At 63.4% G+C, this 17761-nt stretch overlaps 3 protein-coding genes across 6 annotated transcripts; all 3 read left to right on the top strand.

Moving 5' to 3' along the window:
- The first annotated feature begins 93 nt into the window (after positions 1-93).
- On the top strand, positions 94-3235 carry SLC52A3 (solute carrier family 52 member 3). Of its 4 annotated transcripts, none has more exons than XM_005491233.4 (4): positions 94-233; positions 1114-2184; positions 2568-2691; positions 2815-3235. In XM_005491233.4, the coding sequence occupies exons 2-4, from the start codon at positions 1157-1159 to the stop codon at positions 3025-3027; spliced, it is 1365 nt and encodes a 454-aa protein (XP_005491290.1). In that variant the 5' UTR covers positions 94-233; positions 1114-1156; the 3' UTR covers positions 3028-3235. The 4 variants fall into 4 exon arrangements, with proteins under 4 accessions (XP_005491290.1, XP_074409812.1, XP_074409810.1 ...); XM_074553711.1 differs by having other exon boundaries at positions 231-369; XM_074553709.1 differs by lacking the exon at positions 94-233 and adding an exon at positions 472-539.
- A 3206-nt stretch (positions 3236-6441) lies between these two features.
- SCRT2 (scratch family transcriptional repressor 2) lies at positions 6442-11742 on the top strand. Its single transcript, XM_074553729.1, has 2 exons — positions 6442-6907; positions 9029-11742. Exons 1-2 carry the CDS (start codon positions 6784-6786, stop codon positions 9733-9735), a joined length of 831 nt encoding a protein of 276 aa, XP_074409830.1. The 5' UTR covers positions 6442-6783; the 3' UTR covers positions 9736-11742.
- Positions 11743-13287: 1545 nt separating this feature from the next.
- On the top strand, positions 13288-14908 carry SRXN1 (sulfiredoxin 1). Its single transcript, XM_074553732.1, has 2 exons — positions 13288-13722; positions 13865-14908. Exons 1-2 carry the CDS (start codon positions 13303-13305, stop codon positions 14066-14068), a joined length of 624 nt encoding a protein of 207 aa, XP_074409833.1. The 5' UTR covers positions 13288-13302; the 3' UTR covers positions 14069-14908.
- The last annotated feature ends 2853 nt before the right edge of the window (positions 14909-17761 follow it).

Below are 17761 nucleotides of genomic sequence, written 5' to 3'. Positions count from 1 at the left end.
TGATAGGTGGGACGCAGTTCAGGCAGGGACAAGGACAAAGTCCAGGACACCGCCAAGAATAATAACCCCCCTGAGCTGGGGACTCTGCCAGCCGGGACCAAGACGAGGAGCAGAGCAGGGCCAGGCTGTCACCGGTCCGCATCCGGAGGTGGTGACGCGCCCGCCTCACGTCACTGCTCGGGCAGCCGGGACTGGCTGCCGCCCGCGTGGTGCTGCCGGTTCCCCAGAGCGCAGTGAGTTTCCCTTGGGACATTGCCGAGGGACCGGCCCGACCGGAGCCCGTTTCCTTCCTGGCTCCTGCCGCAGCCCCGCTGCCTCCCGCGGGGCCGGGGCCCTGGCGGGGTCGGTGCTCCCGCCAGGCTCAGCCCCGTGAGTTTCCTCTGGCGGCCTCAGCGCCCCGGGGCAGGGCTGGACTCGGCTCCGCGGCACCGGGGGGGCACGGAAGCGTAGGGACATGTTCGGAACGTGAGAGTTCCTCCCAGGAGCGGGATGGGAGCGGGCGAGGGATGAGTCCGGAGCCCGGCTGACTCAGCTGATCGGTACGAGCAGAGCCTGGGCTGCAGGTTGGGCTGCTGGGCCTGGCGCCCGCGGCCACCGGAGCGTGTGGGAATCTCGCGGGTCCTGACTAGAAGGGGACGGGCGCGGTGTCGTCCTGCCCTGCAGATGCAGTGGGAGGTACGAGGCGTCCATTTCCTGCAGAGCAGCTGCCCAGGCCACTCAGCCCTCAGGTGAGAGCCCCCTTCCCCCTGCACCCGGTTGTGCCGAGCCCTCGCAGGCGGCACGGAGCTGCTACGTGAGCTGGCACAGGTTCAATGCCCTCCTGGGTACCGCACCTGCTGCTGCCAAGCCCCAGTCCTCGGGGATGAGACCAGGTGAAGCTCATCAGGATCCACACCCAGGGCAGGAGGACACCGTGTCATCACTTCAAGGGGGCAGAGGGGTCCACAGGGCCTGCAGAGGGCAAAGGGGGCTGGGCTGGGCTGTGTGCCCCACACCCCCACGGCACGTAGAGGGAAGCTGTTCTGCCAACACAGGCGGCGGTCATGGGAGGACAGGGCCAGGGTCTGAAGGGTCAGATCTCTCCTCAGCACTCATCAAAGTCTCTCCCCACAGCACAGCAGCGTCGCTCCCAGGCCCAGGCACCCAGCCCTGAGCCATGGCACTGCTCACCCACCTTCTGGCCTGTGCCTTCGGCATGGGCTCCTGGGTGGCCATCAACGGGCTGTGGGTGGAGGTGCCACTGCTGGTGACGGTGCTGCCGGAGCAGTGGTACCTCCCCTCCTACATCACCATCATCATCCAGATGGCCAATGTGGGACCTCTCTTTGTCACCCTCATGAATCGCTTTCGGCCTGGCTTGCTGAAGGAGGTGCCTGTCATCTATGTGATCGTGTCCGTGGGTGTTGTGGCCTGCTTGCTCCTGGCTTTCCTCTGGAACCACACGTCTGTCATTGCTGGGACATCCCACAGCGTCTCCTTCCTAATCCTTACCTTCTTCCTGGCCCTGGTGGACTGCACCTCCTCTGTCACCTTCCTGCCCTTCATGATGCAGCTGCAGCCCCAGTACACAAACACCTTCTTCATAGGTGAAGGGCTAAGTGGGCTGATCCCTTCTCTCATTGCCCTGGGCCAGGGCTCTGGTATCTCCACCTGCACCAATGTCAGCTACGAAGTCAATGTCACTACTGGCAACGAGACCATGGAGACCACCACTTTCCATCTGGAGACACACTACCTCCCACCCAACTTCTCCACCCTCATCTTTTTCCTGCTCTTGACTGCGATGATGCTGACCTGCTTGCTGGCCTTCTTCTTCCTCACCCGGCAGCCCAAGGTGTGGGAGCTCTCCCAGCAGCACCTCTTTCCCAGCAACATTGTGCTGAGCTCATTTGACCAGATCCTTGATGAGGCAGCTGACTCGCACCTCGGCAGAGGCTGCTCATGCCCAAAGGATCCCAAGGGACCTGGGGACATCCTGCCACAGAAGGTCTCCTACTCCCTAACCCAGCTCACCCTCATCTACCTCCTCATCGCCTGGGTGAGCGCCCTGACAAACGGGGTCCTGCCATCTGTGCAGTCCTACTCCTGCCTGCCCTATGGGCACACCACCTACCACCTGGCAGCCACGCTCAGCTCCATGGCCAACCCCCTGGCCTGCATCGTGGCCATGTTCCTGCCCAGCAGGTGAGTTGCAGGGCCCTGGGGGTTGCAGCAGGGTGCACACCAGGGGCTTCTGCCCCAAGAGGGGCCCCTACTTTGCAAGGGTTGGGAGTGTAGGCTGGGAGAGGGGTGTGTGGGGTGACCATGCCCTGGCAGCATAGACACCCCAGGAAAGGAAGATGGAGCCTCTTTTCTTTCATGCATCTTCTGAGTGTTTATCTTTTATACCAGATTTCAAGAAACAGAGCTGGAACATTTCTGTGTGGAGGATAAGTAGAAGCAGTGTAAAGCTAATAGCTGCATCTGTATCTTTAACTGAGATACAAGGAGCCAGAATGTGCTGCGTGTCTGTGTTGCTCACCAGGGAAAGGTAGTGCTCTCCAGTGACACTCACATGTCCCTTGCAGGTCCCTGACCCTGATGGTCCTCCTCACTATGGCAGGGACAGGCTTTGGTGCCTACAACATGGCCATTGCAGTGATGAGTCCCTGCCCGCTCCTCCAGCAGTCCCAGTTGGGCGATGTCATCATCGTAAGTCACAGTGTCCCTCTCGCTCAGGGAGGTCTTTGACACCACACCTGGACCTGATGTCACCACGATGTCCCCACAGTGGGAAACCCCTGGCCCTGACCACTTTTCCACCTGTGCCACCAGGTCCTCTCCTGGGTGCTGTTCACCGGGACGCTCTCCTACATGAAGGTGATGGCCGGGGTGATGCTGCGGAGCCGCAGCCGCAGCGCGCTGGTGTGGTACGGGGTGCTGGAGCAGCTGGGCTCCCTCCTGGGGGCACTGCTCATGTTCCCCCTTGTCAACGTCTATGGCCTTTTCAAATCTGCTGACTACTGCAGCCCGCCGTGCCCAGCATGAGTGGGGTGGACGCTCCAAGACCGCTGCTCTTGCCAGCATGAACTCCCAGAACCAGCGAGGCTGGCTGGCTGGGAAGCAGTGCTGGGACCAGGACACAGTTCCCTGATGGACTCTGCCAGGGCGCAGCATCTCCAGGGCTTTGTTCCCAGCCGGGGCACGGGGTGTTCCCATCCTGTGAAAACAATAGAAGGTGTTTTGTTTTATTTTATTCAGCCCTCTGCCTCCCTGCTGCCTGCACCCCCCATGCTGAGGGGGCTGTCTGTGCCAGTATCTCCCACCTGGGTACCTCTCAACTGGGGCCAGGCCCAGTCCCTTCCCCTGGGGGTTCTGGCACCATTTGGCATCGTGCCCTAAAGCCCCCCTGGACTCTGTGGGTGGGCACAGCCCCAGCTGCACCGGTGGCGTTCCTGGCCCTGTGCTGTGGCAGCTGCCCCCAAACAGGGGGTTTGCAGCCAGCTGGGGGGACTGGGGACAAAGGCAGCCATGGGAAGGGGGATGGTGGGGCAACACGGAACATTCACAAAACCCCCAGTAGCAGCTGGGGAAACTGAGGCACAGTGGGACTGAAGCAACGTGTGATATTTGCCACCCTCTGCTGTGTTCCCATCCCCATAGCCCTGTGCCCCCCTGCACCCCATTTCAGCCCCGCTGCACCTTGAGGTGGGCAGAGCTGGAGGGGAGCCACAGCAGAGCCTCACACCAGAGCAGTGCAGGCAGAGTGCCCATGGCAGGGGTGGCACAGCACCAGTGCCAGGGCTGGCCAACCTGGTACCTCGCTGTGCCCCAGCCATGCCAGCAGGGTGACACTGGGACGTGGCAGGCACGGGAGGTCAGGGCAGCGCAGCCCCGGGGTGGGACAGCGCCCGTGCCCTGCACGCGCCTGCGCCCCTTCCCTGGGGCACGAGGCAGCCGGGCCTTTGTCCCCGGCCCTTTGTCTGGCATCTGCTCCCTGCGCCGGCGGCAGCACCACAGCACGGATTGGAGCCACCTCGGGGCTCCGGCTGCGACCCGGACGCCTCTGGGAGGAACGAGACTGGAATTCCTAATGGCCAGCAGCCCCCCAGGCTGGCACTGGGGGGGTCCTGCAGCTGAGGCAGCAGGGAGGGCAGGAGTGGGGGCTCTGCCTCCTGGCACTAGTGGGCATCCTCGGGCAGATCCTGGCTGACCCCAGAGCCCGTGTCCAAGATCCAAGGAGGGTGAGGGAGCTGAGGACCAGTGGGAGATGTGGGGGCAGCACAGGGCAGCTTGTCTCATTCCAGTAGCAGGATATGTCCCTTGTGGGTAGACTGGGAGCTGGAGTAGGGACCTGACCTCTCTCCTCCTGCCCCTCAAGAGGATGATCCTGCCCTTGGGAGCCCCCAAAACCCCTCACCCACAGTACCCCCGCAGCCCCCTCCCTCTTGTCGGGGAAACAATTGCCTCCGATGGGAATTATTTCCATACAGCTGCTCAGGAAGGCACAAACCCGGTGGAGGAAGGCTGAGCCTTTCTTCTGGCGCTGCTCCCCCTCCCCACAGTGGCGGGGGCAGGTTTGGGGGGGCCCAGGCGCTGCCGTCAGCGCTATCAGCTCGGCAGGGCTGGCTGCGGTTATTACCATACATTATCGCAGTCCCCTGCCTCCGAAAGGAGCCGGGGCTGCTCCCCCCTCCCAGCCCTCCCTCCTCCTGCCTTTTACACTTAATTACCTCCCTTATTACACCGCAGCCTGGAGAGAGACAAAATCCCAGGGCAGCGGGCAGGCAGGCAGCAGGCAGCGGGCGGGCAGCGGGCGGGCAGCGGGCAGGCAGGCCCAACTAGGGCGTAAGTAATGCCCGTTCTGCAAGCGTGCCTTCCAGGAGAGAGCAGGCACACGCACGGATAGATAAATCTGGGAGCAGGGAGAGCCGGGAGCCCGGGGTGTGTGCGGGGGACGCCGCGAGCAGCCCGGCAGGCAGGCGATGTCCACTCGGGGCCGCAGCCCTGCGGGAGAGGTGACCTTGAACTTGGCAGAGCCTTGACGTCAGGGCACCGCTGCAGGGACAGATGGCACTCGTGGTGCTGCCGGCAGTCCCTGGCCAAGGGCAGCGGGAGCAAGTGCAGAGACCCCAGCCCACGCGGGGAGCAGCCCTGGGGTCCTGTGGGATGTGGGGTGCTGTGGATATGGGATGCTCTGGGATGGGGGTGCTGTGAGCTATGGGATGCACTTAGCTGTGGAATGCTGTCAGATGCTGTAGGATACTGTGGGATATCAGATGCTGTGGGATGCTGTGGGATGCTGTGGTCTGTGGGATGCTCTAGGATGTGGGCTGTGAGGTGCCCTGGGCTATAGGATCCTGTGGGATGCTGTGGGATGCCCTGGGCTGTGCAGTACCACACAAAGCAATGAGCAGGGGCACTGCGATGCAGGGCTGGCTCCAGATGTGGCTCTAGGCACGACTGAAGGAGCAGACATGGCTGTGAGCAGGCAGGCCCGTGGTGCTGCCCGTGAGGACGCTGCTTTTGGTCCCCAGACCCAGCGCCACATCCCTGGCCAAAGGGGCTGGTGTGCCCAGGGCTGCCCCGTGCCAGCCATGCCAGCACTCTCTCTGCGGTGACAGCAGAGGGACCGTCCTTATTAAGTGCTGCAACGCTCTGGGCATTGCACAAAGCTCAGGGAGAGCACGGCCAGCTGCCAGCCAGGTCCCCGTGTCACCCACTGTCCCTCAGATGGCACAACTCGGCCTTCAGCTGGCACCACTGCAGGAGAGGCAGCCCCGGAGCAGCAGCTGCCTGCAGCGGAGCGCAGAGAGGAGGGGGAGTGCGAGTGGGGGCTCCAGTGAGACGAGGGGGGAGCAGGAGTGGGGGCTCTGGCCGGGAACAATGAACTGCCACGAGCCTGGCTATTGTTGTGGCTGCGAAGGTCACGGTGCTTCCTGGGGACTGGGACTGGGACAGGGACATGGGAAGGGGAGAGAAGGTGGGAAAAGAGGGATGGGAACAGCGAGCAGGGATGGGGACAAGAGAGAGGTGGGACAGAGGTGGGACAGAGATGAGAGCAGGGAAGAGGGGAAAGGGTTGAGGACAGAGAAGAAGGTACAGGGGAAAGAGAAGGGAAAGAGAAAGTGGTCAATGGAAAGGGTCTGTGGACAGAGATGAGAGCAGGGAAGATGGATGGGAATGGGAACCGGGAACAGGGAGCAAGGACAAGGAAAGGAGAAAGGGACAAGAAGCAGGAACAGGGACAGGGACAGGGGATGGGGCAGGGGACAGGGATGGGGATGAGGACTCTCGCCCGGCAGACCCGTCCTCCCTGGCCCCGGGGACTGGCGGCAGGGAGACAAAGGCGGTGGGAGGCAGAGGCATGTGCCCCCCCTCCCGTCTCCCCCGTCCCCCTGTGTCCCCATTGTCCGTGGCCGGGGTGGGGGGAGGAACCAGGGGGAGGGACCAGGGACCCCACAGTGCCGTGATGCCCGGGGCACCCCGCGCTACCGGCGGCTCGGGGGGCTCTGGGGGGGCTCCGGGCGCGGCCGGGCGAAGCGGCCCCCTCCCCCCCCCGACCGCCTGCCTTCCTCCTCCTCCTCCTCCCCCTCTTCCCCACCTCCTTCTCTTCCTCCTCCTCCTCCTCCTCCTCGCCGCCCTGCCGCCTCCCCGCCCCTCGCACTCGCCTCCCCGCGCCTCTCCGTGCGCACCGCCGGGGCCGAGCGCCGGGGCCGGGGCGGGGGGGGCCGGCGCCGGTGCGGGGGCCGGGGCCGGTGGCGGTGCCGGTACCGGAGGTGTCCAGCGCTGCCCGGCCCCGCCATGCCCCGCTCCTTCCTGGTGAAGAAGCTGAAAGCGGAGGCGTTCCCGGCCGCCGGGGCCCCTGCGCCCCCCTACGCCCCCCTGGAGCCCCCCTACACGCTGCCCGGCCCCGCCGCCGGCGATGGTGAGTGCGGGGCCGGGGGTCCGGAGGGGCCCCCCCGCCTCTATTGTCTGTGCGCCCGGCGGGACACCGGGAGGGGGACACGGGGGGACGCGGGGCAGGACGGGGAGAGGTCCCCGCGTTGTGTCCCGCGGGCGGGCGAGGGGTGCGGGGTGGGGTGTGTCATCCCTCGCTGTCGCCTTGTCCCCGAGGCCACCGGCCGCTGCCGAAGTTGGTCCTTGGGGAAACATCCCCTGCGTGACAGCGTCAGCCCCGTGGGCAGCCCCGAGTCCCCCCCGCCCGTGGGACACCGGGGTGGGCTCCTTCCCATGGCAAGTTGGGGGGGTAAAGGAGCAACCGGTCTGCGGGGGCGGCGGGGGGCGGCGGGGGGCGGCAGCCTCGCCGTGCCGGAGGGTTTCATTGTTCGCAGCGGTGCCCCGAGCCCCCCTGGGAGCGCGGGGGGGCCGGCGCCGTCCGGGGCACGGGGAGCGGGGGGGGAGACTGGGGGGTACCCCGGCAGCGGGAGGGGTGCAAAAGGCTGGACTTGGGGTGCCCGTGGTCCTTGGAATCCCGTCCTCCTGCGGGGGAACGCTGGGGTGGGCTTGGAGTTCCCCGGGCTTGGCACAGCCCCACAACGGGGCAGCCCAGACAGAGGGGCTGGCCGTGGGTCGGGGGCTCTGTTGCATAGGATGGGGAGTCCTGGCTGCTCGTGGGTTGGGAAACGGAGCAGGATGCGGGAATGGGCCTGATTCATGCACAAGCTAACAGTGCCCAGCCGCTGCAGCGCTTGTCCCCCTTTTTCTAGTGCTCCCCAGCCCTTGCTGGGCATTCCCTGCCAGGCACCGGGGTACCAAGCCTGTCTGGTCTGGGGGTCCTCTGCTTCCCCCATCAGCCAGGAACCGGTGGGGGAGGGATGTGCTGCAGCTGGGCAGAAGCTGCCGACGCTGCTCTCCTGGAAATAACCTTGCTGCATGCTCGGAGGCAGCGTGAGAAATTGCTGAGCAGAGCGCTTTCTGCACAGCCCGCGCTGTCAGCACGGCGCGGGGGACGGGGGGGCCCGGCTCTGTCCCTGCCCCACAGCCCCCTCCCCACAATGGGCACCCCTGGCCACCACGGGACAAACGGCAGCACTGCTTGCCAAGGGGTCCGTGGGTGCTGCCAGGATCTGTGTGGATTTAGAGGATGCTCAGCTGCAGCTGTGGTGGGATGTCCCTGTGCCCCACGGTGTGCATGGGTCAGCCCAGCTGTGCGGACCCCAGGCCCCCAATAGCCCCTCTGCCACTATCAGTGGGTATGAGCCCTCTGAAGCAGCTTGCAAGGACCAGTGTGCAAAAGGCAGGGGATGGCTGGGACCAGTCTGGGGAATGCCAGTACATCCCCAGGATTGTTGGCCTGGTGGGAAGGGGGCTGCACTGCTGCTCCTGCTGTGACCTTTGTGTGACAGCTCAGAGGGACCGGGATGCCAACGCAGTGCCCGCTCTGACACAGGTTGAGAGACCCACATACAGAGCAAGTCATGAGCTGACTTGCACCAATGTCACATGAGTGTGACGCCAGTGGAGTGGTACCCAAGCCCGGCTCCACATCTGGGGGGCTGTGGGTTGCTCAGTTTGGCAGGAAGCCAGGGACCCGGTGCTGCTGCCCTCCTGGTGCTGTCCCATCTGCAAGGAATAGCCCTGTGGGGACAGCAAAGAGGTGGGGGGCTTTCCCAGCCCCTTTGCTGAGGAAGGGGAACCTGGAGCAGCCTCATCCCCCTCATCCCGGCTGCCCATGGAGCGTAGCTCATTACCGGCACGGCCCCGGTGAACAATGAGCTCCCGGCACCGACAGCTGTCTGGCAGCTAATAGCCCCTGGGGGCTGCCCGCAGCCGGGGCAGGCGCAGCTGGACCATCCGCAGCTCCATCCCCAGTTCCCATCTCAGGCAGCCCTGCAGGATGGGACCCATCCTGCTGACAGATGCAGGCAGGAGCCAGGGCAGGACAATGCAGCTCTGGTGCTCAGGGGCTCAGCACGGACAGGAACCAGTTTGTGAGGGGACAACCCTGTTTTTGCACCTTCTATGGGAAATTTTAGCTTGTGACTTTTTCCTGTCCCTGGTGTGGCTGCTCTGGAGGGACAATGACCCCACTGTGTTGTCCCCACAGGGTACCTCCAGCACTGCCTGGCGCCAGCCGGCTATGACACTGACAAGAAGCAAGGCCTGCCACCACCGCCAGCAGACCCGGCCTACGCACCCGGCCACGAGGAGTACAGCGACCCCGAGAGCCCCCAGTCCAGCTTTTCCGCCCGCTACTTCAACGGGGAGGCGGCAGTGACAGACAGCTATTCCATGGATGCCTTCTTCATCACGGACGGGCGCTCGCGCCGGCGCAGCGAGAGCCAGCGCCGTGGCAGCCACCGCCACTCCTGCCCCGAGTGCGGCAAGACCTACGCCACCTCCTCCAACCTGAGCCGGCACAAGCAGACCCACCGCAGCCTGGACAGCAAGATGGCGAGGAAATGCCCCACCTGCGGCAAGGCCTACGTCTCCATGCCCGCCCTGGCCATGCACGTCCTCACCCACAACCTCAAGCACAAGTGCGACGTGTGCGGCAAAGCCTTCAGCCGGCCCTGGCTGCTGCAGGGCCACATGCGCTCGCACACCGGCGAGAAGCCCTTCGGCTGCTCGCACTGCGGCAAAGCCTTCGCCGACCGCTCCAACCTGCGCGCCCACATGCAGACCCACTCCGCCTTCAAGCACTACAAGTGCAAGCAGTGCGAGAAGACCTTCGCCCTCAAGTCGTACCTCAACAAGCACTACGAGTCCGCCTGCTTCAAGGGCTCCGAACACAGCTGTGCAATAGGGAATTAGCCCCCCGAGCCCTGTGGCACATCCCCTTTCCCAACCTCATCCTTCTATCCAACCCCCATCCACATCCCTATCTCATCCCATGCCCATCCCTATTCCCCTATACATCCCATCCTGTCCCCATCCTGGTTCCAGTCCCTGTGCCAGCACTCCTGCAGCTGCAGCCAGCTGGTTTGTTGCTGTGCTCAGTCTGGAGGACACATCCCCACAGACTCACTCCCCATCTGCTCCCTGGGAAGGGGGTCCCCCCCCACATTGGGACCCAGCTCCTTTCCCCTGGGTCCCAGAGCCCCCCCGCAGCCAGGCAGGTCTCTCTGCGGGGGACTCACCTGGGGACCTCTTCCCAACCCAGGAGAGACTTTCCTCCCCTAGCTTGTGACTTTCACCTCTATTTATTTAATTTATTACTATTATTTATTTAGAGCTGCTGCTTCTCTTCCCGGGGGATCCCGGGGGAGAAAAGACACTTTTCTGCTCCCCGCTAGGAGCAAACCCTCTCCTTGACCCTAATCTTGATGAGACCACGGGCTGGTGTTCCTGCCAGTTCAGCAGGACTGATGGCCACTGAGGCTGACAGAGGGCAGGGCTGCCAGTCACCCTTGAAGCCTTGGGTCCCTGCAGCCATCACACAGGGCACCCGGCTGCCCCTCTGCCCCGTGGCACAGCGTTCACCCTGGCACTGCAGATCCGCAGCCCTGGAGTCAGGGGAAGAGCCAAGGGAGGAGCCAGGGGCTTCCAGCAGAGATCCACAGGACATGACCTCCGTTGGCTCCCAGCTCCCAGCTTGGCCAGGCACAACTGGCCCCTGCCTCGGTGATGGGGAATAGCCCCCCCAGGCAGGTGCAGCCCCCTCACCATGCAAAGGGCTGGGCTGGCAGCTGGGCTGGAGACCCAGCCCTGGGCAGGTAGTACCCAAACCCCCAACCACCCCCCCATGTATCCCCAGCCCCTTCTCCAGCCGGCTCCCGGCTCCCTCGCCATTGCCCCCCACCTGCACTCAGGAGGAGGGGGTCAGAGTAGCTGTAAAGTTTGGGTGAGTCTATTTAAATGTTCTTATTTATATTATTTATAACTTATGCTTTTCACTATTTATTTGTCAAGACTGGCCGGGCCATGCCAGCGCTGGCTCGCAGGAGGTGGCAGAGCTGCAGCAGAACTGCCGTGCCCAGGACACAGCCACGGTGACACGGACGGGGACAGGACCCCAGAGCGGCGGGCACGGAGGCAGGAGGGCACGAGCTGGCCCGGCAGCCCAGGCTGCATGTCCTGCAAGCCTCCCACAAAGGCAAAGCCCTTCTCTTTTGTCTTCCTTGCTTCCACGGGCTCCTGCTTTGCTCCGTGCCCCGCGCCAGCCCAGCGGGGACACACCAGCCACTCTATGCAACCTCCCGGCGGAGCGCCCCCGCCCCGGCCCCGGAGCAAGCTCCGCGCACGGCATCCCGGAGCGGGGCCCGACCCACGCCTCCGCTTCCTACCTCGGGCCGCGAGTTGCCACAGCCCCATCACCCCGTGCCGGTCCCCAGCACTCGGGGACTCAGCCCGGCACCCGCGGGGCCGCACTCGCGCACCCCCACACCGTCTTCCTGCGCCGTCTTCCTCCCTTGCACCGTCTTCCTCCCGCTGCCTCGGTGCCTGTGTTGGTCACGGGTTGAGTGGGGATGTCCCTGTCATGGTCCTCTCGCTGCCATGGCGCGGTGACCACACATCCGCACCCCACGGAGAGGATGAGCATCGCCCTGGCCACGCAGGCACCCGCCGGGTTTCGCCCGAGATGCCGGCGCCGTTCCGCGAGGCGCGGTGTCCTGAGGCCGGCAGGCTTGGAGCACTGCGCTGCTGCCCCTCTCTCCTGTAAATAGCAGATACTACAGCAATAATTTTCCGTGCATGATAGATTTTTTCTGCCAGGTTTTGTACTCGCCAGCCCCAGTATGACAAGTCTACTGAGATCCGGCCACCCGCAGTATTACTTGTAATGCAATTCAGGGATATAAAAGGGATTTCTGCCACTAACCATGTGTCTTGTGGGATTTGTGTCGGCGGTGGCGGGTGGTGGCACGCGAGCTGCCACCCTGCCCATCCCACGGTGCCCCGTGCCCTCTCCTGGGCTGGGGCATCCTGGACAGAACTGCCCCAAATAGAGGGGTGATGTCCTGGCAGCCCGTTGGGCACCCAGATCATTCCGCGCTGCCCATGTGGCTCTGCCAGCCCCTCAGCCGGTGGGCAGCAGCCAGACAGCCCCTGCTGCGACAAGGAGGGGTTGCGGTGCCACCCTGCTGGTGAGAGCGGCGGGGCGCTGACCTGGAAGTAAATCCCGTGTGAAATCCCGGCAGCGGCGCGGAGCCCGGCGGGCAGCCCGGGAAGGGCCCCGGTGATGCTCACACACCCCGGATGGGGAGGATTCTGTGAGCAAATTTTACTTGAACTCACAGGTGATGACAACCCAGTAGAGCCCCTGCTCCCAGGGGCAGACAGGCATTCCTGCTCCCCACCCCTCTCTCCTCATCCTTTCCCAGATGTGGGTGCCAGTGGGGAAAGACAATTATTTCTAGCATGCAGCTTGTCAGCACAGACCTAGCTGAGCCCTGGGCTTCCAGTGACACCAGTGCAATCCTTCACCCACAAAGTCATTGCCAGGTTCACCTTGCAAGAAACGAATTCCAGAGCATCACAAAACCATCCCTGATCATCATCTGCATGCTTCCCAGTCAGCTCTGGGGCTGAGGACCCTCCATGCCACCAGGGAGCCAGAGTGCAGCCATCCCCTGTCATCATGTCCCTGCTGTGGTTTCAGGGTGTCCCCTGCAGCAGCCAGAGGGGTGGGAGACCCTGATCCTCCTGGGACCCTCTCCCCATTTGGAGCACTGGTCTGAAGAAACGACCTAGAAAGACTCAGTGTGACCGTGTTTACAGGGGTCTGAGGATGAGGGAAGAGACAAGGATCTGACTTTTCAGAAAGCTTGATTTATTATTTTATGATACCTATTATATTAAAACTATACTAAAAGAATAGAAGAAAGGATTTCATCAGAAGGCTAGCTAAGAATAGAAAAAGAAAGAATGATAACAAAGGCTTGTGTTTTGGACAGAGAGTCCAAGCTGGCTCACTGTGATTGGCCATTAATTATAAACAAGTCTATGAGACCAATCACTGGTGCACCTGTTGCATTCCACAGCAGCAGATAACCATTGTTTACATTTTGTTCCTGAGGCCTCTCAGCTTCTCAGGAGGAAAAATCCTAAGGAAAGGATTTTTCAGAAAATATGGCTACAGACTCAGGGCTGAAGTTCTTCCATGCCTGCCCAGCTGTGGAGCATCCCAGCATCACTGCTCAACTCTGCAGTTATTTCACACCTCATCTTCCTTGCTGTGGACCCCATAGGTGTCAGGGCAGCAGGGAGGGGACTCTGGGATGGGGATATGTTCCTGGTACAGCCAGGCAGGTGGGGGACACATCCCAACTCTCAGCGGCAGGATGATCCTCAGTGCCCCAGCCCAGCCAGGTGGGACCCTCAGGGGGCAGGACAGGGACCCCCAGCACACCTGGGGGGGAAGGGGGGCTCAGCTGCCGCATGCCCATGGGTGTCCCAGGAGAGGGAGGAGCCGAGGGCAGCCCTGACCGCGGGCTCTCCGGAGCAGGCAGCGGGCCAGCCGGCTCTGGCAGCCGGCCCGGAACTCTGGCCTGCCCCTTCACTGTGACTCTGCAAAACACCGGGGCGGAGGCCGTGACGATGACGATGGCCGGGCAAGGAGGAAGTAGAGGGGTACGGCTGGGCGCTGCGCTGCTCGGGGCAGAGCGCAGGGCTCGGCTGAGCACGGCAGAGGAAAGCCAAGGCCGGCCGGCAGCCACAGCCATGGCAGAGGCCGAGGACAGGAGCATCCACACCCAGCACATCTCGGCCGTGCACAACGTGCCCATGCGGGTCCTCATCCGGCCCATCCCGTCCGAGCTGGAGCCGGAAAAGGTGCAGAGCCTGATGGAGACCCTGCAGGTGAGCACAGCCCCTCCTGCACCCATTCAGAGGGCGCTGCTGGGGAGCTGTCAGCGCCCAAGCCCTGGCACAGTCGGGGGGTGTCAGGGTAGGATGGGGGTGCCGGGGTGTGTTGCTCTTGGATGTCTCTTCCCCTTCCCAGGAGGATCCCGAGCGGGTGCCTCCCATCGACGTGCTCTGGATCAAAGGCAGTGAGGGCGGCGATTATTTCTACTCCTTCGGGGGCTGCCACCGCTATGCTGCCCACCAGGCACTCCGCCGGGAGACCATCCCCGCCAAGATCATCCCCTCCACCCTCAGCGACCTCCGTACCTACCTCGGCTCCTCCACGCCTCACCTGCGCTAGCCCAGCACCCCGAGGATGCCCAGCAGCCCTTTCTATCCCTGTTGGTTCCGACCCGTGAGCCCTTTATGAGGATGTGGTCGGCGTCCCCAGCCCTGGGGAGTCACCATGGTCCCTCCAGCCGGGATGAGGTGCGGGTCCCCCAGACTCGGAGGGTCCCCGTTTCCCGGCAGCCGGGATGGCTCAGGATTCCCCAGACTCGGAGTGTCCCCGGGTCCCGGCAGCCGGGATGGGTCAGGGTCCCCAGACTTGGAGGATCCCCGGGTCCCGGCAGCCGGGTTGGGTCGGGCTCTCGCCGGTACCGGGAGGCGCCCGGCGGGGCCAGCAGGTGGCGCTGTTGTGCCGCGCTGCGCCGCCCGGAGCGACCGCACGAACCGGGACGGGACGGGACGAACCAGGACGGGATGAACCGGGACGGGACGAGCCGGTTTGGGTGGGATAAACGGGAGCACGGCGCAATCGGGAATAGCTGAACCGTGATGGAACAGGCTAAACCGGGGCACGGCTCAACCGGGAATAGCTGAACCGGGATGGAATGGGTTTAACCGGGGCATGGCTCAAGCGGGAATGGCGGAACCGGAGCACACTGGAACTGGGACGAGTCACAGCTCATTCGGGGCACAGCTGAACCGGGAAGGGGTACAGGCGAACTGGGACACGACAGAATCAGGACACAGGGAAGAGACCTGACATGGCCAGTCCCCAGCTCTCCCTCAGGGACTCTGTGCTCACCAGTGTCCCAGTCTCCATGGGGGACATCCCCAAAATCCTGTGGTGGGGACAGCCGCTGCTGCACCTGGAATAAAGATTATCAAAACTTCTGCAGCTCCTTGGTGTGGTGCTAGAGGGTGCTGAGGTTGGAAGCAGGGATGCAGTGGTCCAACATAGCACAGCATGGTGGCCTGGCACCTGTGGGCACAGAGGCTTTGCAAGGGGAGGGATGTTCTGTGAGGGGATGGATGCTGGGCTAGGGGATGGATGCTGTGACAGGACAATGTTCTGCCATGGAGCTGAATTCAGGGTCAGCTCTGACCCAGCTGTGGGGACTCATGTGGTCTTGCCATGCTGGGATGCTGTCATTTCTGCAAGCACCACGTCCTCACCCCACGTGCAGCCTGGAAAAACGCCTCGAGCATCCCCTGGGCATCCCAGCATCCCTCTTAATTCGAGAGCCTCCATCCAGGGAGGGGAAAGGCCACTGACTCACTCACCACGCCGTGAGTCAGCAGAAGGATGGGAACTGCGGCCGGACACTTCTGCCCCATCAGCCATCTCCTTCCTGAAGGGATCCTGTTCCCCTAGGGCTGGGAGAGGAGGGCACGGCCGATTCCTCAGCATGGCAGGAGCGGGCAGTGCTGGCATGGGACAGGGCACAATTTCCCGCTGCCTCCACGTTTCCTGCTGGGGAGGAGGAGCAGGGTGGGCTGGGGCTGCTGGGCGAGGGGAAGGGCCGGGAGGGAGACTCCAGAGCTGCATGTGCGGCATGAAGGCAGCTGTGTGCCGGGAGGAAGCCCTGCAAGCACTCACCGAGAGCAGCCCTGGCCCACGGCTCCCTGATGAGCCATAAATTTCTCCTCAGAATTGTGGCGTGCTAAAAAGTTTCCTCTTGTTAGAGAGCGGGGGGGGGGGGGGGGGGGGGGGTGTGGAGGCAGGAGGTAGCAGCTCCTGCAGCAGCTCCTGGGGCAATGTGGGCATTTCCAGAGTGCTCCCAAATGGAAGTCCCATGGCAGGGACTGATGTCTGCCCATATCCTGTGTGCCCCCACTGCTGGGCATCTCGCATGAACGCTGTTTGCCCCACTCTCCCAGGTTTGTGCCCCTCATCCCTTGGATAAGAGGCAGCTCAGCAGAACTGGGAATTCCACAAAGTGGGAATGAACTGAGGCTGCCCAGATCCTGCAGCTCGTTTTCCTGCAAGCCATGGAGGCTTCTTCCAGCTGGGAAGCCTGCTGCAGGATCTGCTTTTCCAGCTTGCCATCCCCTGCAAACAGTGCCAAAGGTCCGTGCCAGTCCAGGGTGTGCTGACATCACTCCCAGGGCTCCCTGGCACCCGAGCTGTGTCCGAGGTGCTGTGTGAGCACCTCCAGGGCTGACTGCTGCATCCATGGGGCTGGCACGGTGTGGGCAGTGGGGGCTGCTCCCCAGCTGGGGCTGCTGGTGCCACAAGCCCCTGGCTGGCACAGGAATGGGTCCCTGCATTGCCTCCATCTATCCGTGCTCCACCTGTCCCCCTTCCCTCTGCCTGACCCGCGGGGTCTCTGGTGTCGCCGGCTGACAGCCGATCCGGCTGCCTCCAATCCATTCGTTCCAGGGCAGGAACAAAGGAGCTTTGTGGGCTCCCCCCAGCCCGGGCTGAGTGGGGAGGGGTCCCAGCTCCGGAACTGGGACAGACTTCCCTGCGCGACAGGCGTGTAATGCCTTCCAGACGAGCAGCCCCAGCCCGCAGGTACAGCCCGGGGGCAGGGGGGGCTGGTGCTTCCCACACTGCCTGGGGACCCACCAGGTCACCCTGATACAGCCCTGATCCAGGAAAATGGGGGAACTCTCCTGTTCCCCAAATGTTCCACAGTGCCCAGGCCCCATGGCACTCACTGCTCCTCCCCACTCAGGGGGCTCCAGGGGCTCCCAAATTTGCCATGTCTGGTCTCCCAGTGTTGGGGAGCAGGGATAAACTCCCCTGGGATGAGACCCCTGCCTCACTGGGCTCAGCTGGACAGGACTGGGCATTTGGGATGGGGCAGTTCCCAGGCCTGTGGCCTCACTGGCCTGAGCGCTCTGAAACTGGGGAGCCACAGGCAGAGGGGCCAGTCCTGGACACCCCCCAGAGCCAAGGTCTGGTCAGGGGCAGTGGACCTGGGGCACTGAGTGGGATGGGATGGGGCAGGATGGCATGGATGGGTTGTGATGGGATAGGAGGGGACAAGATAGGACAGGGTGGGATGGGATGGGATGGGATGGGGTGGAGTTGAATGGATCAGGCCAGCACTGCTCCACCAGGGCTCAGCAGGGTCAGGCCCAGTGTCCTGGTGGCCACATGTTGCAGCACTGCCCTGGGTCTGGAATCCATTTGCCTCGCTGGCCGTGGTGTTTTCCCAGCAGGGCTGGAGCGTTCCCGCGGGGCCGGGGGCAGCCCTGGCCCCTGCCCCATCTGCTCCCTGTTTATTTTCTTACACTTAAGTATCACCTCCAAGATAAACACTCCCTGGTGTGGGGGGCAGGGGCATTTCCCTGGCAGCAGAGGCAGAACCCAGCCCTCAGGGTGCCCAGCACCCTGACCCCACTATGCCCAGCAAGCAGGAGATGCCTGGCTGGATGGAGTCAGGGCTGCAACCCCGTGCTCAGGCCATGTCCCCTCCATGCTCTGTGTCCCATGCAGGGTCCCGTGAATGCCTGAGCCACTGCCTGGCACTGCTCTCTGCCCAGGAGTCACTTAGTTGGCTGGGTCAGCTGTGATGCCAAACCACACCATGTCCTGGCAGAAGGTTTGTGATGCCTCAGCTGCACCTCACACTGCTTGGCTGAGTCAGAGCCCAGGCCACAGAGCTGGGGGAGCTGGGAGGGCCCAGGCACAGGGACTCATGGCCTGTACCAGATACCTGCCAGGCAGCACAGGAAAACCTGGCTGCTGCCACACGTCCCCCTGCCCCACAGCCACAGCCTGCACAGGCAGCTGGACAGGAGGGAGCCGGCAGCATTC

This window comes from Zonotrichia albicollis, chromosome 17, assembly GCF_047830755.1.
Source record: "Zonotrichia albicollis isolate bZonAlb1 chromosome 17, bZonAlb1.hap1, whole genome shotgun sequence".
Lineage (NCBI taxonomy): Eukaryota > Metazoa > Chordata > Aves > Passeriformes > Passerellidae > Zonotrichia > Zonotrichia albicollis.
Note: the sequence above shows the minus strand (reverse complement) of the source record. Positions and strands in the feature narration are given on the sequence as shown.